General features: G+C 38.0%; 1 protein-coding gene across 1 annotated transcript; it reads right to left on the bottom strand.

Moving 5' to 3' along the window:
- Positions 1–46: 46 nt before the first annotated feature.
- si:ch211-196h16.5 (uncharacterized) lies at positions 47–26,735 on the bottom strand. The gene is made up of 30 exons (XM_057331791.1): positions 26,536–26,735; positions 26,291–26,401; positions 26,067–26,180; positions 25,869–25,949; positions 23,886–25,700; positions 22,451–22,624; positions 22,182–22,358; positions 21,055–21,225; positions 20,532–20,699; positions 19,205–19,375; positions 18,496–18,669; positions 18,223–18,406; positions 15,516–15,683; positions 14,384–14,475; positions 14,186–14,262; positions 10,736–10,832; positions 9,608–9,721; positions 9,354–9,440; positions 9,069–9,164; positions 8,753–8,851; positions 8,176–8,223; positions 6,243–8,054; positions 5,714–5,887; positions 5,371–5,544; positions 4,987–5,157; positions 3,397–3,567; positions 2,998–3,171; positions 2,599–2,772; positions 1,832–1,999; positions 47–1,164 (listed from the first exon to the last, which is right to left on the bottom strand). The coding sequence occupies exons 1-30, from the start codon at positions 26,664–26,666 to the stop codon at positions 1,038–1,040; spliced, it is 7,494 nt and encodes a 2,497-aa protein (XP_057187774.1). The 5' UTR covers positions 26,667–26,735; the 3' UTR covers positions 47–1,037.
- Between the last annotated feature and the right edge of the window lie 564 nt (positions 26,736–27,299).

The following is a 27,299-nucleotide window of genomic DNA, read 5'->3' as shown; positions in this document are numbered from 1 at the left end:
CAATAAACACATCACTGAAGCATGACATGACGCTATGTATCTGTTTCTGATCATTTTATTATAAATGTGTTTTTTATTTTTTAAATCTCCTCAGTAGCAAGTTTTGGATTGCTCAGTAGCAATCCCTGAGAGATAAATCAAGAGTTTAAAATAATGGAGGAACAGGATTAAAGTTCATCTAGATTTGCTGTAAAATTAAAACCTGGATCAAACGATATCTTAAATATAAACCTGATTATTTTTAAACAAGGTTTACAGTTTGGTGCAATATAATTATGAAGTAAAACTTGATTTAATCTAGATTTAAGGCTTATCATCAATAACCTGCATCATTCTCATATAACATATTTTGATTACTTGATTTTTTTTGTCACAAATAATTCCTGGTGTTATATGAGGCATTCCATAGTTTTGATGATTTTGAATGTGCAAAATCAAGGTGGACCTTTTTACACTACAGTACATCAGTCATCAAGTATTTCAGGAACAGTTTGTTCTGGATGTTTATATAAAAATATATTTTATATAAAAATATAAAACTATTCAGTTGCTTTACAGAAAGTTATTAGACATTTTAAAACACACTTCAATATAACATCAACATTAAAAATGTCAATTACAGTATCAAGAGGAATACTATAAACAATGTTTTTGCTATAATCGAACAGCAAAAAATAAATAACGAAAAATAAGAACTACTAAAGGGGGCAAGTATGTGTTTTTCTCTATAAAAATAATGGGTCTTGAAATGGATTATATCTGTCTAGTGGGTCCCGAATTTTAACGTTGGGGACCCCAATCTTAAAACCTCTAGAAGTTCATACTCAAAACTGTGTGACATCACTGTGGTACTCCATCATCAGAATATGAACAGGTCATCATCAATATCATCATCATAAGTTCATCATCATAATCATCCTAGTAACTAAAAGAAAACACACAGATTTGCTTAGAATCATTTTAGAAAAATTGTCTTTAAAAACAACAATAAAAATAATTCACCCTGTTTCTCTAGTTTATAGTGTGAGTCCTTTAAATCAGAGAGCAGCTTCATTCCCGAACGTCCTTGTTCTATTAACAGTCTGATGCAGTTTTTTCAGGTGCGAGTTTGATCTGAGAGCAGAAGCAACACAACCTTCATCTGTGACACCACAATCCCACAACCTGAACAGAACAGAGAACAGTCAGCTTTATGTCTGTAAGATTAATGAGACATGCTGAATAAAGCCCCACAATACCATGAACATTGAACATTGGCGCCGATTTACGTTTTTGCTGGCAGGTGCTCCTGAGCTGAATGTGTAACAGAACTTTATGGCTATATAACGTAGACTATAAATGCCCATTTTTTGTACACCAAAGTCAAACATCACTGACATATCTTATGAATTTTCTTCGGGTGCTCGAGCCTCTGAGCATCCCCTCAATCGCCGGCTATGTGTGGTACATTTCAATAGTAAGAATCTATATAATTTTATAATATTATTAAATAATATAATATTTAAATTTAAAGCTACTTGACAAAATAAAGATCGAATCTAATCAAATTTATCCTGTTTATACATTCTTGGATCTTAACATCGTGCGTTTTCTCCTCAAATATCACTAATTCTGTGTTTATAGCTGTCCTGATGGTTTGTCACGAAACAATTCTTGCCGACTAATTTGGTACTAGTTTTTCTAATAAACATCTAATATGAGAACTGGCCACAGAAATGAAATCTAGCCTGAGAAGTGCTACAGAGATCATGGGACAAAACTCGAGTTTTGCTTCTATTGTGCTATTACTATTTTTGTAAGACTAAGGTATACGACTGATGTTTAACCTTACCTTAGTGTCTCCAGTTTACAATTCTTCAGTACAGCAGAGAGCTTCTTCACTCCTGAATCTCCTAGATTATTCTCCGACAGATTCAAATCTTTCAGGTATGAGGGGTTTAATTTCAGAGCCGAAGCCAAAGCATGACAACCTTCATCTGTGATACCACAACACCTCAACCTGCAGAAAACAATAACACTCTACACAGTTCAACTAATAGAAATGAAGCTAATTTATTTTATTATTAAAAATGGTCAAAATCAAAGAATGTAATTTAGGCGCGTCACATTACAACAAACACGCGTTATACTGCAAAATTCCAAAAATGTTTTTTGGATGTTGTTTAGGATGAGATGATGACAATGTGTTTTTAAGACATGTTCCTGTATTGTGATGCGTTATCATTTTCAGGATGCTTTGTAGATGTGGTGAGGTAACAGATTTTAGAAAGTTTCTTAACTCTTTCACACACATGGGTCACTGCAGTAGACATTTCTTGCTTTTGATGGAATAACTTAACAGTAAAATCTGCAGTGTTTTTATTCATGTAATTAGTAAAAAGGGCAAGATTTGTGGTTTTAAATTGGATTTTTTACCTATCACTCATACGCTGTGTTACTTTAATTTCAAATAAATAAAAAACATAGATGCTATTAAAGACCTATCTGCCCTAAAGCGTGACTGCAAAAGTAATATTGCTTTAAATTGCTTAGTGATGTAAGTGAATCAGCCTCAGTGGAGGCTTAAATTGCTCCGAAGAGATTAAATAATGATCTCACCGCAGTATCTCCAGTTTACACTTTGGATTCTTTAGTGTAGCAGACAGCAGCTCCACTCCTGAACCACCGATATTATTCTCAGACAGATTCAGTTCTCTCAGATGTGAGGGGTTTGATTTCAGAGCTGAAGCCAGAGCGACGCAGCCTTTATGTGTGACGCCACAACGACTCAACCTGCAGAAAACAATAACACTCTTCACAGCACTCTTACAACACAAGTAACAATACTTGTTAAGTAAGGGATGATGTACAGTCAGAACAGAAAACCCCCCGACTGGGTGATCATGACCCGACGCGAAACCAAGGGTTGTGTATCACATTAAAGGGGTTTATTTAGCGATAGTAAAACAAGTAAATTATAACACATGCAAACATTTCTGAATCAAGAGATTCATTTACTCCAGTTTCTCCAGTTTACAGTTTGGATTCTCCAGCCCAGCAGAGAGCAGCTTCACTCCTGAATCTCCTAGATTTGTATTTTTCTTCAGATTCAGTTTTCTCAGGTGCGAGTTTGATCTGAGACCTGAAGCCAGAGCCGCACAACCTTTATCTGTGACACCACAATCCCACAACCTGCAAAGAACAATAACACACTCTTCAGTCTCTCACTTCACAACACACACATCAGATCAGATCAGATCAGCAGAGAAGAATGCTGGTTTATACAAAAACGTTTAAGAAATGGCAAATAAACAGAGAGTCATTTACAAGTGCTCTGTCATTTGCTGTCTCTCTCAGTCGCTTTGGATAAAAGCATCTGAAACATTGTTGATGCAAGATATTAGTTTATGATCTTACACGAGTTTCTCCAGTTTACAGTTTGGATTCTTCAGTCCAGCTGAAAGCATCTTCACTCCTGAACCTCCTAGTTTGTTCCTAGACAGATTCAGTTCTCTCAGGTGTGAGTTTGATATCAGAGCTGAAGCCAGAGCAACACAACCTTTATCTGCGACACCACAATCACTCAATCTGCAGAGAAAAATAACCCATATGTTCACTCTCATGCACGTATAGCATGTGTGGGGCAGTATCGGTCATATACTGCATCCGATATGTTATGTTGTCATTGTCATGTGACCCGTATGATCTTTGATCCATGACGTAAGCCGCAAAAAAATGCACAAAGGCGTTAAAACCGTAACTTAATCAAAATACATTTTTTCGATATTTACATTCACTTTTGAATTTGACCGTTGCATACCTCCCGTGGCATCATGGGATAGAATAGTGCCATCCAATGCACACTCACAAATCTCGACCGAAGCATTAGACCATGCGAGTAGACCATTTCTCGCCAGCTATTTTTGGCATACTGTGGTTTCATACTATTCATGAATTTCGCCTAGTACTGTATATTGAAGTAGGTGGTTTCATGTGCAGTATATGCCTACAACTGAATGCCAAATAACGCCATTCTTGTTGACATATTTTCTGCTCTCAGGATACATTTTAGCATGTTAGTTAGCAGCAATGTTGAAGTAGAAGTAGCATGCGTTACCACTGGCTAAATGACCTAAAAGTCAATCAGTTTGAGTGACTGACGTGCTAGCTGATGGGGTAGTTGCACAAGATAGCGCCGATGAGCTTTTGCGATGCCAGGGTCGGCAGACTAATTTCTGGTCGTATAACACTATCGAGTTGCTCAATGTAAAGAGGATCTGTCATATCACTGATATATTACTTTCTTCTTTTTTTATCTAAAAAACACCATTCAAAAATCCTCCTTTTCCCATGCAGTGTTATACGACTGGAAATTAGTCTGCCGACCCTGGCGTCCCAAATGCTCACCGGTGCCATCTTGTGCAACTGGCTCTCCTGTTTTTGCCAAGTGGTTGATGTCCTTAGGGCAACATCATGTTGACCCTGGGACAACATTTAAATCAACCAATCACATTTCAGAAATAAGTTTACAGTTTATTTTAAGTTTAATCTTCCAACCAGGATAAGGTGCTTCTAGACCATTGTTTTTCACTTATCATTTCCCTCTGATTTTAAGGGTAAGTTATGGTTAGGGTTGGGGATTGGTGTGGGTTTAGGTTTGATTTATAAAAATGTATATGTTGCCCTGAGGACATCAACCACTTGGCAAAATCAGGTCGAGCTGTGCAACTAGCAAATTGGCTCACAGATCGCATAATTAAGAACTATCAGCCTGTGCCTTTAGACTTTCATGGCTGAACTGTGATTTTTCTATAACATTATTTGGTTAATTGTTAAAAAAGTTTACATTTGATTCTGTGGCATAAAACTCAATGCAGAATAGTATATTTAGTATAATCTTGCGATGTTTTCTATTAAAAGCCTTATTTAAGAAGTCTTAAGTAATTTAAAGGTCATATGAAAAACATTTGAACATTGTTAATGAAGGAATTTAAATTATGATCTCACTGCAGTGTCTCCAGTTTACAGTTTGGATTCTCCAGCCCAGCAGAGATCAGCTTCACTCCTGTACTTCCTAGATTATTATCAGACAGATTCAGATCTCTCAGGTGTGAGTTTGATCTTAGAGCTGCTGCTAGACCATCACAACCGTCATCGGTCACACCACAACGACTCAACCTGCAAAAAACAATAACACAGTCCTCACTCTCTCACTTCTCAACACACGAAACAGAAGAATTTTCTTAAGAATTAAGAAAAGAAAATAACCCAACAATACATGCTACAATGGGTTAAATAAATAAATGATAAATGAAATAAAAAAGATGATCTGCTTTAGATAAATGTGTTTGTTTATATACAAACATATAATGTATAATATAATGATTTTACTCCAGTGTCTCCAGTTTACAGCTTGGATTCTTCAGCCTAGCTGAGAGCAGCTTCACTCCTGAACCTCCTAGATTATTCCCAGACAGATTAAGCTTTCTCAGGTGTGAGGGGTTTGATTTCAGAGCTGAAGACAGAGCAACACAACCTTCCTCTGTCACACCACAATCCCACAACCTGCAGAGAACAACAACACACTCTTCACTCACTCACTTCATAATACACGCATACTGTACACACAAGAGTAAAAGGTCTCTGAAATGTTGAAGACGAAATAACTGTGACATGAAAATCACCTGAAAGCCATTTAAAAATACTGATTCATGAGACTAAATTACGATCTTACACAAGTGTCTCCAGTTTACAGTTTGGATTCTTCAGTCCACCAGAGAGCAGCTTCACTCCTAGATCTCCTAAATAATTCCCAGACAGATTCAGGTCTCTCAGACATGAAGAATTTGAAGTGAGAACTTCAGTCAGACAAGCACAGCATTTCTCTGTCAGTTTACAATCAGAAAGCCTGAGAAAGACAAAATATTAGAGAGACAGTTGTCACATCCTCACATGTCAAATGATTAATAATAATATGATATATATTAAAATGGCACAAAATACAACGTATTACTGCAACCTACTGCAGTCTCTATCAAGATAATGAACAGGATCTGTTGTCCTCCTGTACATTTTCTGATATTTATTGTAAGAGGTTTTGTGCTGTGATCTTTGTACTGATGCAGTTGGTTGAACAAAGCATTTACAGCGCGAGTCACAAGATGTTTACTTCAAATATTTGCTTCATATAAACATCACCATTCATTCACAACGGTACACACCCACAAACATTACATCTAATGATTGAACACATTGTGACTCACTGAGCTGATTTTGATGCGTCAACCACAGGCCGCAGCTTCAGAAGAACTTTATCTGATGTCATGTCGTCTTTATTTTTGAACGGGCATACATATTTACTCAACTCAAACACATCTAACTGCTCTGAGGTCAGTAAAACAAACACCACTGCTGACCACTGAGACGAGGAGAATCTGCTGCTTGATAGATTTCCAGATTTGACAAACTCCTGCACTTCATTCACAAGAGACTGATCACCCAGTTCATTTAAACAGTGAAACAGATTGATGGATTTCTCTGGTGATGGATTCATTCTTATTCTGTTTTTAATGTACTCAACCGTTTTCTCGTTGCTCCAGGAGTCGTTCACTGTGCGTGTCAGAAGATCCTGCAGAAGTTTCTGGTTGGACTCCAGTGAGAGACCCAGAAGAAATCTGAGGAAAAGATCCAGATGCCCATTCTTACTCTGTAGAGCTTTATCCACAGCTCTCTGATGCACATCTGATATCGTGTCACAGCTGAACTCATCTGAATGTTTAGAAGGTAAACTTTGAATAAGCACATCCTCATTATAAAGCAGGAATGAGAAGAGCACATGTAGAGCTGCTAGATGCTCCTGAACGGTGAGATGAAGAAAGCAGTAAACTTTCCCCTGATACAAGCCAAACTCCTCTCTGAAGATCTGAGTGCACAATCCTGAGTACACGGATGCTTCTGCTACATCAATGCCACACTCTCTCAGGTCTTCATCATAGAAGATTAGATTGCCTTTCACAAGCTGCTCGAAAGCCAGTTTGCCCAGTTTCAACATCATGTCTTCATCATTCTTCTCGTAGTCCTTCTGATGTTTGATGTTTGTCTGAATGATCAGGAAGTGCGTGTACATTTCAGTGAGAGTCTTGGGGATCTCTCCTTCACTCTTGGCTTTTCTTTTTGTCTTGCTCAACATTCTCTCTAGAACAGTGGCAGAAATCCAGCAGAACACTGGGATGTGACACATGTTGTAGAGGCTCCTGGATGACTTCAGGTGTGAGATGATTCTGTTGTTCAGACTCTCATCACTGATTCTCTTTCTGAAGTATTTCTCCTTCTGTTTGTCAGTGAAGCCTCGTACCTCAGTGACTCGATCGACACACTCAGACGGGATGAGATCGGCTGCTGCTGGTCTGGAGGTGATCCAGATGAGAGCGGAGGGAAGCAGATGCCCCGCCATGAGGTTTGTCAGCATCACGTCCACTGACACCGATTCACTGACATCACACAACCTCACACGGCTGCGAAAATCCAGAGACACGCGACACTCATCCAAACCATCAAAGATGAACAACACTTTATAGTCACCGCTGGAGATTTCCATTTCTTTTGTCTCTGGGAAGAAAACACGAAGAAGCTCCAGAAGACTCAGTTTTTGGTCTTTCATGAGATTCAGCTCTCTGAAAGGAAGTGGAAATATGAGGTGGACGTCCTGATTCTCTTTCCCTTCAGCCCAGTCCAGAATGAACTTCTGCACAGAGACTGTTTTTCCAATGCCAGCGACTCCCTTTGTCAGCACACGTCTGATGGGTTTGTCTTGTGCAGGTAAAGGTTTAAAGATGTCTTTGCATTTGATCGGTGTGTCCTCTGTTTCTGTTCTTCTGGATTGGGTCTCAATCTGTCTCATCTCATGTTCATTACTGATCTCTCCACTTTCTCTCTCTGTGATGTAGAGCTCTGTGTAGATCTTATTCAGCAGTGTTGGGTTTCCCTGCTTTGATATTCCCTCACACAAACACTCAAACTTCCTCTGTAGATTTGATCTGAATGTGTTGAGGACTTCAGGAGACTGAGAGTCACAGCTGTAACATTAAAATAACACTTCAATATATAAACAGTTTTGTTGTTTTTGATTAATATAATGCACAGAAGACAAACAAAAAGGTCTTGAGATCAGTTGAGATTATGAAATATGCTTCAGACCTGTGACAGTCAGGTTCTGCTGGTTTTAATCTGCTCTGCTGGTCTGGTCTAAAACAGAAAATGAAGAGAAACATTTACACACTGAATTGACAGTTGACAACCTACATCACAGTTTATTGTCATATTTTGTACATGAACCACAGACATAACACCTGATATAATCAGAAATATATGGTACATACAGTATATTTATTATATGACTATGTAAGTAAAAACATGTAAATCTTCCTTAAAAAAACTAAAATATTAATCTCATCAACATTTATTCATTTGTGTGCAAATTAGGTCAGTACAGCATCAAGTTTATACATGTGCTTTTATTTTGAAAGTAGTTTCTTGTTGTCTGTGACTTTTTCTAAGCATCTATTTTTGTCAGCAAAGATCAATTTTTAGGATGTATATTATGTCATGAGTTAAAAAACAGACATTTATAATGAATGTATTAACTTAAATTCTTAAATTTAACAAATTTGTATCAGATTTGTGATATATTCTAAACAGGCTTCCACGATAAAAATGTTTTATATTTTTTTATTTTTTGGCCTATAAATCATAAATATTTAAGGAGACTCATTACCTTAAAACTGGCAAATTGTTGTTTCCAGCGAAGTTAGATGGAGGATCCAAAGACTGATGACTCTTCATAGACACAGCGCTGGGTTCTGGTGGATCTGATCTGTGCATTAGAATTAAACACAACATCAAGTCGCTGTATTTGGGAGGAGAAAATTATCTTACACCTGATAAAATAATTCCTTTAGCTATAAGCAGAATATACTCATGCTGAAATAAAGACATAAAGACAAGAATCATTTAGTAATTTAGCAGACACTTTTCAAGAGAAACTATTTGTTATAGTTTCTATTTTCAATATCGTTCAGTACATCATTTACCTAAACCCAAGATCAGTTTGTTTATTGAAGTTAGATGGAGGATCCAAAGACTGATGACTCTTCATAGACACACCGCTGGGTTCTGGTGGATCGGATCTGTGCATAAGAATTAAACACAACACAGTCACTATATGTGGGAGTAGGAAATGTGGTTGATGAACTTGATAATTCCTTATTATTTTCATGCTGATACAGCCTTTATACAGAATCAAAGAGAAACTATTTGTCATTTGTTTCAACAGGGATTATGTAATAAAATGAACATATGTTTACTACAGCATTTACCTAAATCCATGATCAGTTTGCTTCTTAAAGTTAGATGGAGGATCCAAAGACTGATGACTCTTCATAGACACACAGCTGGGTTCTGGTCTGTGCATTAGAATTAAACACAATATTAAGTGAGAGTGGATTCAGAAATGTAAATGAATGACTTTTGTAATGTACTGACTGATTACTATATGGATTTGGATTATTTTAATAAATTGTTGAAGACATTACAGCAAGCAGAAACTGTTGATAAAGATAGTTCAAGTTACCTAAACCCAAGATCAGAGTGTTTTCTGAAGTTAGATGGTGGATCTAGAGACTGATGACTCTTCATAGACACACAGCTGGGTTCTGGTGGGTCTGATCTGTCCATCTGGATTAAACTGATCAAACGTTTGTTAATTTATGTCATCTGTTGAATTCCACCAATACGAAATAATGAAATGACGACATTCAGACTTGAAAATATTTTATGTTCTTGTGTGTCAATTGTTTTATTAAAAGATATTTTATATAGAATTGACGTTTCTCTGATATGATACATTGTGGATCGAAGTTTATTAAATATTTTCCCCCCAAAAGTAAATTTTCAGGACAACAGTGAATGACATGGAGCATAGCAGCAGAGACATTTATATTAAACGTTACTAAACACAACCTACAGTAAAAATCGCTGGGGGTTTAAGTTAAGTCTATTTCATTTGGCAAATGTTTCTTAAAGGGGTCATATGGTGGAAGTACGTGTTTTTCTGTGGTTTTGGTGTGTTATGAGTTGCCCATGTATGTATTAGACACGTAAAATTGCACAAATGAAAGTATGGGAACAAAAGATGCGTTCTATCTAAAAGCGAATGCACAACCGGACTTGCCTGAAACGACTCGTGTAACCACACCCCGGCGAATCTACGTAACTTCGTAACATGATTTGACTAGTTAGGTGGGCGTAATTGTAAATCTCATTGTATCGCCTGTCAGTACAATTGCTTTGGAACCTGATGTTCCGAATATGGTAAGAGGCGTTACATTTCCGTGAAATGCTTGCAGTATTTGACCAATCACTACGCACTGGTGAACTGACCAATCCAATCATAGCACACCTCGCTTTTCAGAGCGATGAGCTTTGTCAAAAATCAGCACGTTTCAGAGAGGCGGGGCAAAGAGGAGATACAAACATGCACAGTATGTGGAAAATACAGCGTTTTGTAAACTTTAAATGGTGTATACACATTGCGTTACATCTAAAACAAACAATAATATTCCTTTTAGCCGTGCAATATGACTCCTTTAACTATCAAATATCATCATAGTACACCATCATTACTCTTGAAACAATTCTAAAGCCACACTTGGAATAAGTAATAACAGAGCTAATAGAAAAGTTGTATATATCTTTATACCCAAAGCAAGATGACTCGTGTTCATCATTAAGGTTGTGATGATGATCCACAGTATCAGACATCGCGGCATTCTGTTGACAGACAGGTGTCTGGATTTACCTGTAACATCAGACACAACCTGTTGTTTCTACGCGTATATGATAATGATTGACAAATCTACGTCCAAGCACCCATTTAATTCTCATGAAGTTTCGACGGTTTCGAAACAGATTCGTGGTCCCAAATTATTGAATTAAAAGGTTCAAGTAGGCCACATTTGTGCTTGTTCACATTAATAGTAAAGCTCCATTCAAACAACACAGAGCACAACTGTGTGCAGCTTCAAACACGTCAAAACGGCGAAATAAAAATATTTGTATAAATGAAACACGTGACACTTACCTGTGGCGAATTAACGCTAGATATGGGCCATCAATACATTCACAGTTCAAGCAAAAATCAAGATCTGACCCATGCAAAATTGTATTATAAACAGGAAGGCCTATTCCGATGTTTACTTTCACTATAGGCTTGTTTGAGATGCGCCGCGCCGCGCCCCGCCCCGCCCCGCCCGAAAAGAAGACGAGTAGGCGGCTGCAGTAAGGGGAGGAGTGAAGTGCACACTAAAGCCTGGCTCAGAGCATCCGTCTTAATGGGTTTACTATTTTTAGATGTTGACATCACATCTATATACATTTAAATCTCTTTTTCAAGCACTACAAAAATAGGTTTGCCCTTTGTAAACTTGCATTTATGAATGTGAAATTTCCAGATAAGAAAACGTTGGGGGGTAAAGTTGTGTTTATAAATAAGACTAAAGGTAGCAAGTACAAAAATAAAAATGTAGAAAGTTTGATTGGAAGTTTTTTATTTCATAACTGCACATTAAAAGACATTATAAGACACCCAAACTACAGGATAATATTAAGATTATCATACCAGAGGACGTCATCTCACCGGGACATGTTGAGTAGGGTGTACTGTAATGTTTTTGACAGGGCTGAAGTTATGACTGTGCCATGCGCGAGCCGCTTAAGTTTAATGTTAATAAATAACGGAAGAAAAAAATTGTCGCTGCCGAGATAAAGATGAATGCCAATGTGATTATAAGATACAGCATAAAAACAAACACATAAACGCATGTTACATATGTATGCCTATAGCCAAATAACAATCTGTTGAACGAAACTACAAGCTGCAGCTTAACCACCCAAACATCAACCTATAATAAACCATGGGAAAACCAAATTTAGTTTTGCGCTATTTGGACAAACGCACACACATCACACCACACACACGCACACGCACACACACACACACACACGCACGCACGCACACACACACACACACACACACACACACACACACACACACACACACACGCACGCACGCACGCACACACACACACACACACACACACACACCTCTTTTAATGAGGATTAGGTTAATTGATGGCAACAGGTGTCATACACTTATTCAAGATATTGTATTTTTGTAGATTTTTTTATTTTATTTCATTTTGTGGCCTAGGGGTCAAATATACTGTGGAAAGAATATGCTATTTATTAAAGCTTATTTATTAAAATATGAGTAATTTATATGAATTCTGTTTTGTTTCACAATAGTTGGAGGACAGGTCAGGCTTTAAAGAGCTGCTCCGGATGACAGCACTGGACAGGACAGGAGTGCCATTCAGAGGCTTATATACCATCAGCACTGGCAGACTGGGAGGATGCAGACCACAGAATCCACGAGGAGAGATGTATGTGCAAGCTGTGCAATGTATGCAAGCCGGCAGGGCACGGAACCCCACCCTCACTGCTAAGCAGCAACGTGATCTCCTGAGAGATTACTTTGTTTCACCTGCTGCCCAAGTGCCATGGTAAGATAACCATGTTTAGAGAATAGACCAAGCATTTGCTAGGTGTAGCTTTTGATAATATGCACTGCAACATGCTTGGCAGTTTATATACGTTTAATTTACTTTTTGTATATGTGTTATGCAAGTCTATCTGTTATAATTTAAATAAATACAATCATATTTCAGGTATTTATTTAAGTATTTTCAAGTATTACTCAGTATAAATAAAACAATAAATAAAATACATTTATGCATATATAAATAATATACAATAATAAATATGTAATAAATACAATTTAAATATATGTTTACAATATTTTAAAACCAACATTCATTTAAACAATTATAAAAAGCTAACAATGAAGCAACAAATTAACAATATTAATGGTTTTGCTCTTACTATAAGTACTCCTCCAAGTCTCGTAGTCTCGGAGTGATTAAATAATTTTGAGGCTGAACAGGGCCCTGAGGAGGAAGGTGCTGATAGTAGTGGTGAGGTTGTGACTGTGCATAGAGAGAGTGATGGGAATGTGTGTAGGTGTGAGAGATGAGTATGTGGATGGTGGCATGTGTGAGGATGGTGATTGGATGGACTGGTCAGCCTCCTGGGCCTCAAAGAAAGCATTCATTATTTAGTTTTTTTACCTTGGTTTGTATGCTTTTATTTTTAATTAATCCAAGTTCCACAGCAACATGATTTCCGAAAGAACTGTATGGATCTGGAGCTGTAAGAACTGAGGCAGACATCTTTTCTAACAATTTAAGCTTTTGTTGCTCAATAGTATCTGGATCTCATTTGTGGCGCTTTAGTCCGTGTCTGGCTTTGGGAAAAGGAGAGGCATGGTCTTCATCACCTTGTGGGGTGGAGGAATGTGGTCCTAAAAAAATACAAATTTATTATACCAAGTGACATGATTGTTTTTAAAAGATCTACAGTCAATGTTGAACTAAGTTTTTGCATACATCCCAATTCTGCATCAGAATTCATTTATTTGTGTTCTTGAGTAAAAAATAAGTAGAGGTTTGAAAGAGGGTGAGTACATTTTTTCTAACCATCCCTTAACTACACTTTGATCATATCCACATAAGTGAAATTGCTTAATCATGTGTGCGCACTGCACACTGATTCTTACATGATCCAGGAGCCATCTATTCAGCCTAAAATGCCAAAACAGGCTACTTGGACCAACCTGCCCTGATACACACCAAGCCATGTACTCTCGATTGCATAGGTGGATAGGGTTGATCATTTCGGAGCTCCTTCAAACTTATTCGTAATATATCTTTTATTCTTGTTGTATCTTAAGATTTATGTTTTGAATTGTTTTTTTACCGAGGGTAAAACTTATCCTTAAGTGTATCCAATAATTCGCTATTAGCCCTCAGGCCTACATTACTAGTGGCAAATGTTTCCGATGTGTGTGTAACTCTGAGTGCAGATGAGGAAACATTTGAGCTTCAATCGGTGCAGTAGGAACTGGAGGCTGTGGAGAAGCAGGCATGGCAGCGAGAACGTAAAACGGCGCTGGAAACATCCCGGGCTCACCCTCACAAATCTGTGGTAAGTTTTCAATGCAAATGTATGATACTCAAAATGCAAATACTCCTACCGCTTCTACTCCACGTGCTTCTCTGCACAGAGCCCAGGCTTAGAGAACACGACCAGCCCAGCAGGCGAACTTCACTCCTGCACACACACACCCATCATAACGTGTAACTTTCTTACACTTTTTATGAGCAGCCTCTACGCATAATCTAATATCAGTTTTTTTGTTTTTCATGTCCCATCCTCAGGTTCCCAAAGACACCAGAGGTCATCAGTCCAAGCTCCGGTTCTGGCCTGATGCTCTTCCCAGTCCATCCAAACGCTCGTGATGATGGTCAGTCTACCTGATGACAACTACAGCCACAACCAGAATAATGTTGGACAGACCTAAATATCTCTTTTTTTTCTATCCCCACTAGTTATTTCATCTTGGCTATAGAATTATGCAAGTATATATGAAAATGTTTAGAGAAAGATGCAAATAAACTTACACTTCATTAGCCTGATATTCTGAACATGGCCATGCCATTCAACGTTTAATAGGTCCATTTAAGCAATACTTGATTTTTAATTATGTTGTAATCATTCTATATAGTTGTAGACTACGTATGCCCTCAAAATACAACGTTCAGAATATATTTTAGATAAAATCTTGCAATTTACAAGCCTAGTCTCTTGCTTCATTTTGTTTAGCAATAACGCCATGCCAGTAGGTGGTGGTAAAGCTCCGTGGTCCAATGTGCATGCACAAAACCTGTCGGGACCCGAGGCTAGCACTGTTCGTTTGTCTCGTTGTATGTGTGCACGTATGTATGTTCAGCAGGCTGGGGTTGTCTTGGCAACCGCACACGCTCACAGTCCGTGTATATGTGATTCACCTGTCGCCACTCATCAGGCCTCGTTAACCTCTGTGTTCTCACCTGGTGGTCATTAATTTTACCCTATTTATTCTCTGTCACTTCCTCACGTCCCTTGTACGATTGTTGCCTCCAGTTATGCCGTATGTTGAGTTGTAGTTCTTTACTACCCCTTGTCTTGTCGTGACCTGGATTATATAGTGTTCTCTTGTCGTGTGGATGTACCTCGGTTGGATTACTGTCTTGTTTTGTTCATGTCACCCATAACCCCTGAGGACTGCTTCCACCACAGCACCACCCGTAGTCTACCTCATCTCTGCTGCTGGCCACGGACTGCCTGTTCCACCAGAGAGGCGGTTGCTGCTCGCTCCACTCTCGCCGTCTTCACTGGGACTGTCTGCCGTCTCTCAACCTCATCTCTGCTGCTGTCCACGGACTGCCTGTTCCACCAGAGAGGCGGTTGCTGCTCGCTCCGCTCTCGCCGTCTTCACCAGGACTGTCTGCCATCTCCCGACCTCATCTTTGCTGCCGGCTTACGTCACCTCTGCCGCCGTCCCGCTCATACCACTGCTGACGCTGCCGTATACTGGGTTCTCCAGTTGGCCTTGTAGTCAGCTTGACGGTCGGACTCTCTTCACTGTCTCCCTGTTGAACTTTCTTAGTCCACTTTTGTGTGTCTTTTGCCATTAAGGCCTTGTTACCCCGCTATTGAATCCAAGTGCGTTTTATTGTGACAAAACCACGTGTTAACACGTAATTTACGGGTTAACACGTCGTTTTAAACTACGTGTTAACACGTAATTACGTATCACGTTAACGCGTAATGCGTGTTAACGCGTTAGTTTCACACGTTTTGGCCCTGTTGGCCTTCCATATTCTCCAGACGCATGGCAGAAACCACTATTCCAACAGATTACCCCATAGACGTGAGGTAATCTACATGTTGATTTTTTACGTGACGTCACCGTGACGTCTGTATAAATCAACAGCTACACGTTATTAACGTGTCTCCGTGACGTGATGTATGCGTGTACGTGCGTGAAGCCTTCTCCATGTTAATTTATGGGGAAACAGATGTCAACTGCCATAAACCCGAGATCTCCACTGTGGTTAAAAGGTGCTATGTGTGATCCGTTTATGCTGTAGGTAGATGTATGTCTAGAATAGTTTCCATGATGTGTGGTGCCTAAATGAGGAATGTACAGCATATCCTGGCACATGACCCCTTTGTGGGACGGGGGGGGGGAACTCAGAGGCCAAACCTCGTGGTGAAGACTTTTCGTTGTTATGTTTGTATGATTACTTTTGGTGATTTGTTATTAAACCGAAGCCATATACTATGGTGATGCGATCTACCTCTTTTAACAAGTCTCTTTAAGTGATTACAAATATACTTATTGGTTCAACCTGAATGAAAAAAAACCCCCTGAAAGATCTAGCCCAGTGACTGAACCTTCTGAGGTCAACCGGACACCGCCCCGTAGGACGGTGATCAGCGCAAGATGCATGCCTGTTAGAAATGTGTCCGAGTTACGTCCGCCTTGCTCTGACATGTGCCAAAAAACTCTCGCGACGGCGAGGAGGGCTGAAATCAGCAGGCGAGCGCAGTCCCGAGTAGACTATGTTCCAGGGTTACTTCATTTTAAGGAAATGTTACTAAGCTTCTTGGGTTGTCTGCGCATCTGTGCGCTTTTGATGAGCGTCAAGTGGGCGTGAAAGCACAGATTACGTTTAATATATTATCATTTTACAGCAATATTAAAATTACATTTCCAATCTCACCCATTCAGGATTCACAGCAAATTTTATTATTAACTTTATCATTTAACCATTTAAAATAAAACAATTTGAACAAAACTTTGAATAAAACAATTTATGATTGTATTCTTAAACTAATTTAAGGCTTTATGTATTTATATTGAATACTGTGTATACTTTGAATTAGGTTCATTCAAACATCTCCAAATATAACTGGATGTATATGCACACCTTACAATTTCCAACAGTTAAAGGCTGTTAAAAGTGAAGTATTTTAACTCCAGAGCAATTTCATATCATAATACATGTCCAATTATTAGGCAATATTTGATGCATTGGGTCAAAGATATTTGTGGCCTAATGGTTAGAGAGAGCCAGACTTAAAACTCAAAGATTGCAAGTTTGATTCCCAGGCTGGCAGGTTTCCAAGGCTTTATCAGGTGACCCCCAATGCGATACTGTTCACATATTTAAATTCCTATTATAACTTCAAATCCATTTAAATCAAAAATACATTAAAAAAACGTAGGTTTTTCATACTGACTGCATTCCCTAAAAATGTATTTCTGATCCTCAGCCTCCTCATACACTCAAAGGCCTTTCTCCAAATTACAATTAGCCTTTCAGGATAGGCCGTTTCCACCTCTTCTAATATTTGGAAAGCCACGGCCTTTTAGCTAACAAAGTCCAACCAAAAAATGAAAATGGATATATTTGAAATACATTCATTTAAAAGGGATATATTACATGACCATACTGTAATGCAAATGAATTATCATGGTTAGTGTGTACTGAAGTGTTAAACAAGATTTTTTTAATTATATAACTTTATATAAATTATATAACTGTAGCAGTATCTACAATTAAAAGAATCTCCATTAATATCAGCAACTGCTCAAAATAAAGCTGATACATTGCAAAGTCAGTTTTCACAAAACCAAATAAAAGTATTTTTTTAAGGAACAAAATAGAGGTTCAATATACAGCCTACACACTTTGCAATGTAATTAAATACATATAAAATACACTGGAATAAAACCATACATATTGGTAAAACAACGGTTACAAACATCTCAACAAATCTAACAGATTGAATATATATTTTAAATATCTTAGTAGAAAAATACTTTATACATATATCTAAACTATCTTTATATTTAATAAAGTTTATAGTTTTATAAACGTATAGATTAAATTACGCATTATTTATGTTTTATACACCGATGCACATTTAAATCTTATGAGCAAAAAAAGATTTATAACATTTCACAGTCAAAAACTTTAAGCTTCTTAACCGTTTCCATGGTGACTCGTGAAATCTGTGATCCATTGACAATGTCTTCATGTTGTTCCTGTGAGCGAGCGTTAACATTGGGTAACTTGAGGGAGGTTGATTAAACTGACCCTTCAAACGTGCTCTGGAACCAACATACCGCGAGTAAGCAAGGTTTGGGTTAATCAACCCAGAGTTCAGGGTTTAGCTGACGGTAGTTAACCCAGCTTTCTGTAATACACCCCAGACCATGAGCAGATTGTCAGCCGTCAAATCACAATAATCCTCGTTAGTCCAATCAACACAATCGTCATCAGACCAATCAAACCCATCATCATCAGACCAATCGCAATAATCATCATCCGCCCAGAAAGCAGGATCATAATCATCCCAGAGACTTCAATAAAACACACAAATCACATTTGCTCAGATTCACTTTAAACAATTAAATACAATTTAATAATTAAAACAATTATTAATACTTACACCACTATCCCCAGTTTATAATGTGGCTCCTTCTTTAAATCAGAGAGCTGCTCCTTTACTGAATGTCCTAGAATATTCATAGACAGATCCAGTACCCTCAGGTGTGAGGGATTTGATCCGAGAGCTGCAGTCAGAGCAACACAACCTTCACCTGTTATAGCACAATCACTCAACCTGCAGAAAATAACAACACACTCTTCACTTTCTTATTGCACAACACACACCGTTACACAGTGTTGACAATATTAAATACAAAGTGAAATTCATTTATAATTTTAACACTACATATTACCTTGTATCTAGACTGTCAATAGATAAACAAACTTAACAACATGAATATACATTTTCAAGCTAAATCAAAGACCACTACTGTGGCAGACAAATAAAAGTATATGTACACATCACATACAGTTAAATATATGATCTATTATTACGCATAAGGTATTTAATGATCTCCAGTCCACAGTGGTCCATTCAATCTAGTCTGTCAATGTGTTTGTGGTTCTTGATCTATGTATAATATCAGGTATTTTGTCATGACGCTAGCACATTCTGTAAACTGGAGTTCAACTTTAAAAAATGTGTTGTCCCATGAATTCTGTCATTTAGTTGTTTTGGAACACAAGAATGAGTTCTGTGTGCTTCATGGCAGTAACATTTAACAAATAAAGATACTGTTTTTGTTTCAGGTACTAATTTATGATTTTACCTCAGTTTCTCCAGTTTACAGTTTGGATTCTCCAATCCAGCAGAGAGCAGCTTCACTCCTGAATCTCCTAGATTATTCTCAGACAGATTCAGTTTTCTCAGATGTGAGTTTGATCTCAGAGCTGAAGCCAGAGCAACACAACCTTCATCTCTGACACCACAACTAGTTAACCTGCACAAAACAATAACACTCTTCACTCTCTCACTTCAACACTCACAAGTGTTCAGCAAAGAGATTTTTTTTTAGAGAGATGACTATCGCCCAATAGCTCTCACTCCCATCATGATGAAGTGCTTTGAAAAGCTGGTCAAAAACTACATTACATCCCGACTTTCATCGGCACTTGATCCATTCCAGTTTGTGTACTGCCCCGCCCGCTCCACCAATGACGCAATAGCAGTCAAGAACCTTGCAGCATTTGGAGAGCAAGAACAGTTATGTGCAGATGCTGTTCATTGATTTTAGCTTTGCCTTTAATAGTTGTCCCCCAACACCAAGTGAGGAAATGCCCACTAGGCATTAACATGCCACTGTGCAACTGCATATTGGACTTTCTCATTGAAAAACCACAGACAGTACGAGTTGGGACCGTAATCCCTGATACTATGATCTTGAACACCGGGGTCCCCCAGGGCTGTGTCTTGAGTCCGCTGTTGACCCGTAACTCGAACCACATTATTTAGTAAGCAGACGATAGAACAGTAGTGGGCCTCATTAACAACGAGGATGAATCAGCCTACAGAGAAGAAGTTAACCAGCTTGTCATCTGGTGTGACACTAAATGTTAACAAGACTAAAGAGATCACTGTTGACTTTAGGAGGAAACAAACGATTCATAAACCACTCACAATCAATGGTTGCACTGTGGAGTCGGTGAGCACATCACGGAAGACTTGTCATGGACTGTAAATATCTCCTCCTTGGTCAAGAGAGCTGAACTATCATGTGCAATAGAAAATGACTGAACCTTACAGCTATTACCTCTTATGCTGTTCACTCACTGTGTACTGTGCAATATATATATTATCACTCTGTTGGTTGATGCTTAATTTGCTGTTCTTACACTTGCAGTTATTTGAACATTTAGCATTGGCCTTGGAGAAACGCAATTTCGTTCTGTAAGACACTTGCTGTATACTAGAATGAAAATAAAAAGAATTTGATGAAAATAAAAAGAATTTGAACTTGAACTAGCAGTGTCTAACAGTATGACTGCAGATGTGAAATTGCTTCATTAAATTGTAGAGAATCACTAAAGACAAATTCCTAACATTAAAAAAATTCATTTAAAAACAAAAAGATTTGGATGCAAGAATTACGATCTTACTTTAGTTTCTCCAGTTTACAGTTTGGATTCTCCAGTCCGGCGGAGAGCAGCTTCACTCCTGAATCTCCTAGTTTGTTCCTAGACAGATTCATATCTCTCAGATGTGAGTTTGATATCAGAGCTGAAGCCAGAGCAACACAACCTTCTGTGACCCCACAACCCCTTAACCTGCAGAGAACAACAACACACTCTTTACGCTCTCATAACACACTCAACAGATCAGCAGAATAAAAAAGCTATGAAAAAATGTAGAAAAATGAAATCAATCCCCAAATTATTATTTTTTAATTAAAATTCATTTGTAAAAATGGGTTGAATAAATAACATTTCACTCGACAAACTGATTCAAAAACCTTTTGTTCATATATAGAAAACAAAGAAACAGAGAGGGAACGAGCATCAAAACAGTTTCATTGAATAAAATTAACAGAGAGTCAGTAAAGTAAAAATGTGAAGATTTTGAACCCCAGAAAGTCATCTGAAAATCATTTAAAACTGTTGATGCAAGAGACTATGATCTTACACCAGTTTCTCCAGTTTACAGTTTGGATTCTCCAGTACATCAGAGAGCAGCTTCACTCCTGAATCTCCAAGATTATTATTAGTCAGATTCAGTTTTCTCAGGTGTGAATTTGATTTCAGAGCTGAAGCCAGAGCTGCACAACCTTCATCTGTGATATTACACTTCCATAACCTGCACAGAACAATAACACACACTTCACTCTCTCACATCACAACATACACAACAGTTTTGCAAAATCTCAGTGAAAATAAAGAAATTAAGAAAACCTGTCAATACATTTGTTGATAGTTTAAATAAACAAATTTGCTTATTTTTTTTGGTTTATACAGTGTATAACAAAGAGAAACTGAGAGGGAACCAGTGAAAAAATTAAGTTATTAACTAATTTCAACAGAAAGTTTCCGAAGACAAAATAATTGTGATGATATCAATATCACTTGAAAGCTATTTCAAAAATTTAACACTAGAGATTTTGGGTCAGATTTTACTAACAGCTTGTGGCAGTGAAAACTGCTGTCTAGGATCTACAGACATGCACTGAAAGGCGTGGACACAGTTGTTTTGTGATTGACCTAATTGTATGAGTTTCCCCATTTCAGATGCAAAATGTGTGGGAGGAGAGTATTTAAATGAATCACAATTTGAATCATCTACTAACATTTGTGCTCTTGAATTTACTGGTATTTGTTCCATTATTTAACACCCAAAAAAGAATGAGCTATATCTATCTGCATACACCGCGGGTCCCCTTATATGGAATTCCCCATGTTGTTTCTACAGTAGCCCTAAACGGACAAACTGCTCTACATAGAGTATATCGTAAATATGTTATCTGCTTCGGCAAAGAAGCAAAAACGTGACGTAGTGCTTCGAAACGGAGGGAGGAGTGAGCCGTTGGTTGCAATTTGCAACCTCACCACTAGATGCCGCTAAATTTAAACCTTTAAACCCTACTTTAATTTGTGCTACTCTTAGTAGATTGTGTTGGTCATTATGAAAGTCATGTTGCACCTTGTCAGTAAATCACCAGCAGAAATTTCCACTCTTATCCCTATAGTTCTCAGGAATTATGCTCTTACACTTATTTACCCTGTTTAGTAAATCTGGCTTTATATTTATAATCTTACACCAGTTTCTTCAGTTTACAGTTTGGATTCTCCAGTCCAGCAGAGAGCAGCTTCACTCCTGAATCTCCTAGATTTTTATTCCTAGAAAGATCCAGTTCTCTCAGATGAGAGGAGTTTGATCTTAGAACTGAAGTCAGAGCAACACAACCTTCATCTTTGATATTACAAGAACTCAACCTGTCAAGACAAATGTGAAGATATGAACCACTTGAAGAGATTTGAAAATCATTTAAACATTTTTGATGCAACAGACTATACTCTGATTTTACCGCAGTTTCTCCAGTTTACAGTTTGGATTCTTCAGTGCATCAGAGAGCAGCTTCACTCCTGAATCTCCAAATGAATTCCCAGAGAGATTGGAATCTCTTAGAAATGAAGATTTCGAAGTGAGAACTGAAGCCAGACCAGCACAGCATTTCTCTGACAATTTACAGAAATGAAGCCTGAGAATGACAAAATATATAAATTAGTTATCAATACTGCATTAAAAATATTTTGTAGATTCATCAAGTTTTGAACATATTTGAAACAGCGGTGATCAATTCATGTGCACAATTATTTCTGTCATTGCGGTGATGTCATGTAAATGAAAGAGTATGCTGCATTTATCACTGTTAAAATAATCATAATCTCAGCAAACGCAGAAAAGTAACTCTGGAGCGCTTGCCAATAGGTTGCCCATTACGTTTTGACCTAACAGCCTAAAAAAATCATCATGTTTTCAGGTTACCAAAACTTTTTATAGGTAAAAATAAATTGTGGTGGTATGTTAATCAATTTTAACTTTCTTTGAAGACATCTTCAGGTCATTGGCAGATTTGATACATATTAACAAGGTTATTTGCAAAAGTCCTCTAATTGTAAGTGTCATCGTGTGAATTTGTTTTACTGTAATATTTCTTAAATACAGTATACAAGTCACTTTATATGCATTATTGCAAAATTCTTAATAAATTATGAATAACTTACACTTGGCATTTTATGTAAACCCTCATTTTAATTATGGTTTTACTACATTTGACTACATATCTATGGTAGACCTAAATGCTTCATATTTTTTTAAAAAAAGAAAGAGAAGCAATCTTCTTTTCTAATAAGTTCAAGAAGGTCAGTTCTACACATATGACCGAATGTGGTTTTGTAGGAAGAGCAAACACAAGTTAAGGTAGATAAACAATGAAAAGATTTACCCACCGCAAGCTTATACACTAAAAAATATATTCAGCCATGGAAAAAATTAAGAGACTACTCCAAAATTATTTTCAATTTTTCTGCATTTTCTGGTATTGGTATGTGTTGTCATTTTTATTTAACTCTGTGAACTACAGACATTTATGCCAAATTCTCTATGAGCGCTGACCACTGAGCCACAGCCACAATGAAAATGTATTTAATTGGCATTTATTTTCAGAAAATTGAAACGGGACAAAACACTCAAAATTACATTTTTGATATTTTCAGATATAGAATACATAGAAAGCTTTCACGCATCTTAGCATGCTTACCAAGTCTTTCACTTGGTGTCATTCCTAAGATTTGTTTCTGTTGGAATTGAATGGACATAATACATGTATAGAAACACAGATTTAAAATAAAGCTGAAGTGCTCTCTTAATTTTTCTGCTTCTGTAATTGCTTCATACATACAAACACACCACCATACACTTCTGTACAAACACATCTAATGACTGAACTTGTGACTTACCGAGCAGATTTTGATGCGTCAACCACAGGCCGCAGCTTCAGAAGAACTTCATCTGGTGTCATGTCGTCTTTTTTTCTCAATGGGCTTATGTATTTATTCAACTCAAACACATCTAACTGCTCTGAGGTCAGTAAAACAAAGACCACTGCTGACCACTGAGACGAGGAGAATCTGCTGCTTGATAGATTTCCAGATTTGACAAACTCCTGCACTTCATTCACAAGAGACTGATCACCCAGTTCATTTAAACAGTGAAACAGATTGATGGATTTCTCTGGTAATGGATTCATTCTTATTCGGATTTTAATGTACTCAACCGTTTTCTCTTTGCTCCAGGAGTCGTTCACTGTGCGTGTCAGAAGATCCTGCAGAAGTTTCTGGTTGGACTCCAGTGAGAGACCCAGAAGAAATCTGAGGAAAAGATCCAGATGCCCATTCTTACTCTGTAGAGCTTTATCCACAGCTCTCTGATGCACATCTGATATCGTGTCACAGCTGAACTCATCTGAATGTTTAGAAGGTAAACTTTGAATAAGCACATCCTCATTATAAAGCAGGAATGAGAAGAGCACATGTAGAGCTGCTAGATGCTCCTGAACGGTGAGATGAAGAAAGCAGTAAACTTTCCCCTGATACAAGCCAAACTCCTCTCTGAAGATCTGAGTGCACAATCCTGAGTACACGGATGCTTCTGCTACATCAATGCCACACTCTCTCAGGTCTTCATCATAGAAGATTAGATTGCCTTTCACAAGCTGCTCGAAAGCCAGTTTGCCCAGTTTCAACATCATGTCTTCATCATTCTTCTCATAGTCCTTCTGATGTTTGATGTTTGTCTGAATGATCAGGAAGTGCGTGTACATTTCAGTGAGAGTCTTGGGGATCTCTCCTTCACTCTTGGCTTTTCTTTTTGTCTTGCTCAACATTCTCTCTAGAACAGTGGCAGAAATCCAGCAGAACACTGGGATGTGACACATGTTGTAGAGGCTCCTGGATGACTTCAGGTGTGAGATGATTCTGTTGTTCAGACTCTCATCACTGATTCTCTTTCTGAAGTATTTCTCCTTCTGTTTGTCAGTGAAGCCTCGTACCTCAGTGACTCGATCGACACACTCAGACGGGATGAGATCGGCTGCTGCTGGTCTGGAGGTGATCCAGATGAGAGCGGAGGGAAGCAGATGCCCCGCCATGAGGTTTGTCAGCATCACGTCCACTGACACCGATTCACTGACATCACACAACCTCACACGGCTGCGAAAATCCAGAGACACGCGACACTCATCCAAACCATCAAAGATGAACAACACTTTATAGTCACCGCTGGAGATTTCCATTTCTTTTGTCTCTGGGAAGAAAACACGAAGAAGCTCCAGAAGACTCAGTTTTTGGTCTTTCATGAGATTCAGCTCTCTGAAAGGAAGTGGAAATATGAGGTGGACGTCCTGATTCTCTTTCCCTTCAGCCCAGTCCAGAATGAACTTCTGCACAGAGACTGTTTTTCCAATGCCAGCGACTCCCTTTGTCAGCACACGTCTGATGGGTTTGTCTTGTGCAGGTAAAGGTTTAAAGATGTCTTTGCATTTGATCGGTGTGTCCTCTGTTTCTGTTCTTCTGGATTGGGTCTCAATCTGTCTCATCTCATGTTCATTACTGATCTCTCCACTTTCTCTCTCTGTGATGTAGAGCTCTGTGTAGATCTTATTCAGCAGTGTTGGGTTTCCCTGCTTTGATATTCCCTCACACAAACACTCAAACTTCCTCTGTAGATTTGATCTGAATGTGTTGAGGACTTCAGGACATTCTGAGACAAGGCTGCTAATGAACAAAATCAAGTTAAAGAAGCAACTATACAGATTACAGAATTATGGATCATAACAAATGAGGCACAGAAGCAAGATGTAAATCTAAATGTGAGCTGTCTGGTTCCCTCCTTTCATAGTCAGATCAGCTATTAGCGTTTACAATGCATTGTTTTCACTTCACCTATAATCAAGGACTATTTTATGAGGATCCATGGAGACACTGCTGGGTTCTGGTGCGTCTGATGTCTGCTGAGGTTTTGGGCTTAAATAATACATTCAAGAAAAAAGTTAGAAACTGACAACTGAATGACTGTTCTATCAGACATTTACTAATCACATTAAAATACACAGATTAATATATGTTTAGTGCAGCGTTTACCAGACATGAAGATCAGCGGGCGTGTTAAACTTAAGTGGAGGCTCCATAGACTGGTCACTCTTCATGGACACACTGCTTGGTTCTGGTGGGCCTGATGTCTGCTGAGGTTTTTGGCTTGAATAAAACATTCAGGAGAAATTTTAAAAACTGATAACTGAATAACTAATCTGTTCAATCAGACATTTACCTATTCTAGTAAACACTGAAATACAGTAGTGTCTTACACTATAGTCTCAGCAGGTGTGTTAAACTTAAGTGGAGGCTCCATAGACTGGTCACTTTTCATAGACACAATGCTGGGTTCTGGTGGGTCTGATCTTTGCGGAGATTGCGGGCTTAAATAAGACATTCAAGAGAAAATTCAGAAACTGATTATTGAATGAAACTGTTCTATCAGACATTTACCTATTTTGCACAGAAACATTTATTTTATTAAACACAGATCAATAATGTTAAGTGCAGAATTTACCGGCTATAAAGATCAGCAGATGTGTTAAACTTAAGTGGAGGCTCCATAGACTGGTCACTTTTCATGGACACACAGCTGGTTTTAGCTGACTTTGAATTGCTCATCTGGATCAAGTGAACAACAACATTCATATCAGGATGAAACAGGGTTTTCACCAAGTTAAAAATATAATCAGCATTACAACTGAACCCATTTGAGGCCCAGACTTAAAAATCTTGAATCTACTTTCTACTTGCTTTTCGTAGTCAATAATATTTGATCATACCAAACATACAGAACAGGGCTCAATTCTAAGGAGTTTGTCTACAAACACAAAAACGATTTTTTCTTTAATACTATTTTTATGCTATGCCCTAAATGCAGCTGGATTGGTTAAGGTTTTATACCGTAACCACGGTTTTTTTGTGCATAATACTGATACTTATTGGTTTTAAAACTTAAATGGTTTAAGCACTCGGCTCTCTAAAACGACTTGGGTTGAACTTATGTTTTAAAGTGTGTATGTAAATTAGCATTTAGGTTGACGTCATTGCACGATGACGTAATAGAAAGAGTGAACCATTTTTTAACCGAAATAATCAACGTTGGAGGAAAATCGGTTCCCATTCCTTGTTTTTGTGTGCCGTTTACTACAATCCGTTTACCACACACACACACACACACACGCACACACACCAAAGATGAGACATTCTGTAAATTTAGTGGATGAATGGAAAAAACACACTTTTATTTTTTCTGGTTTTTGACCGAATTATTGTCACGAA

This window comes from Triplophysa rosa, linkage group LG4 (genome assembly GCF_024868665.1).
Source record: "Triplophysa rosa linkage group LG4, Trosa_1v2, whole genome shotgun sequence".
Lineage (NCBI taxonomy): Eukaryota > Metazoa > Chordata > Actinopteri > Cypriniformes > Nemacheilidae > Triplophysa > Triplophysa rosa.
This window is presented reverse-complemented; position numbering and strand designations above follow the sequence as displayed.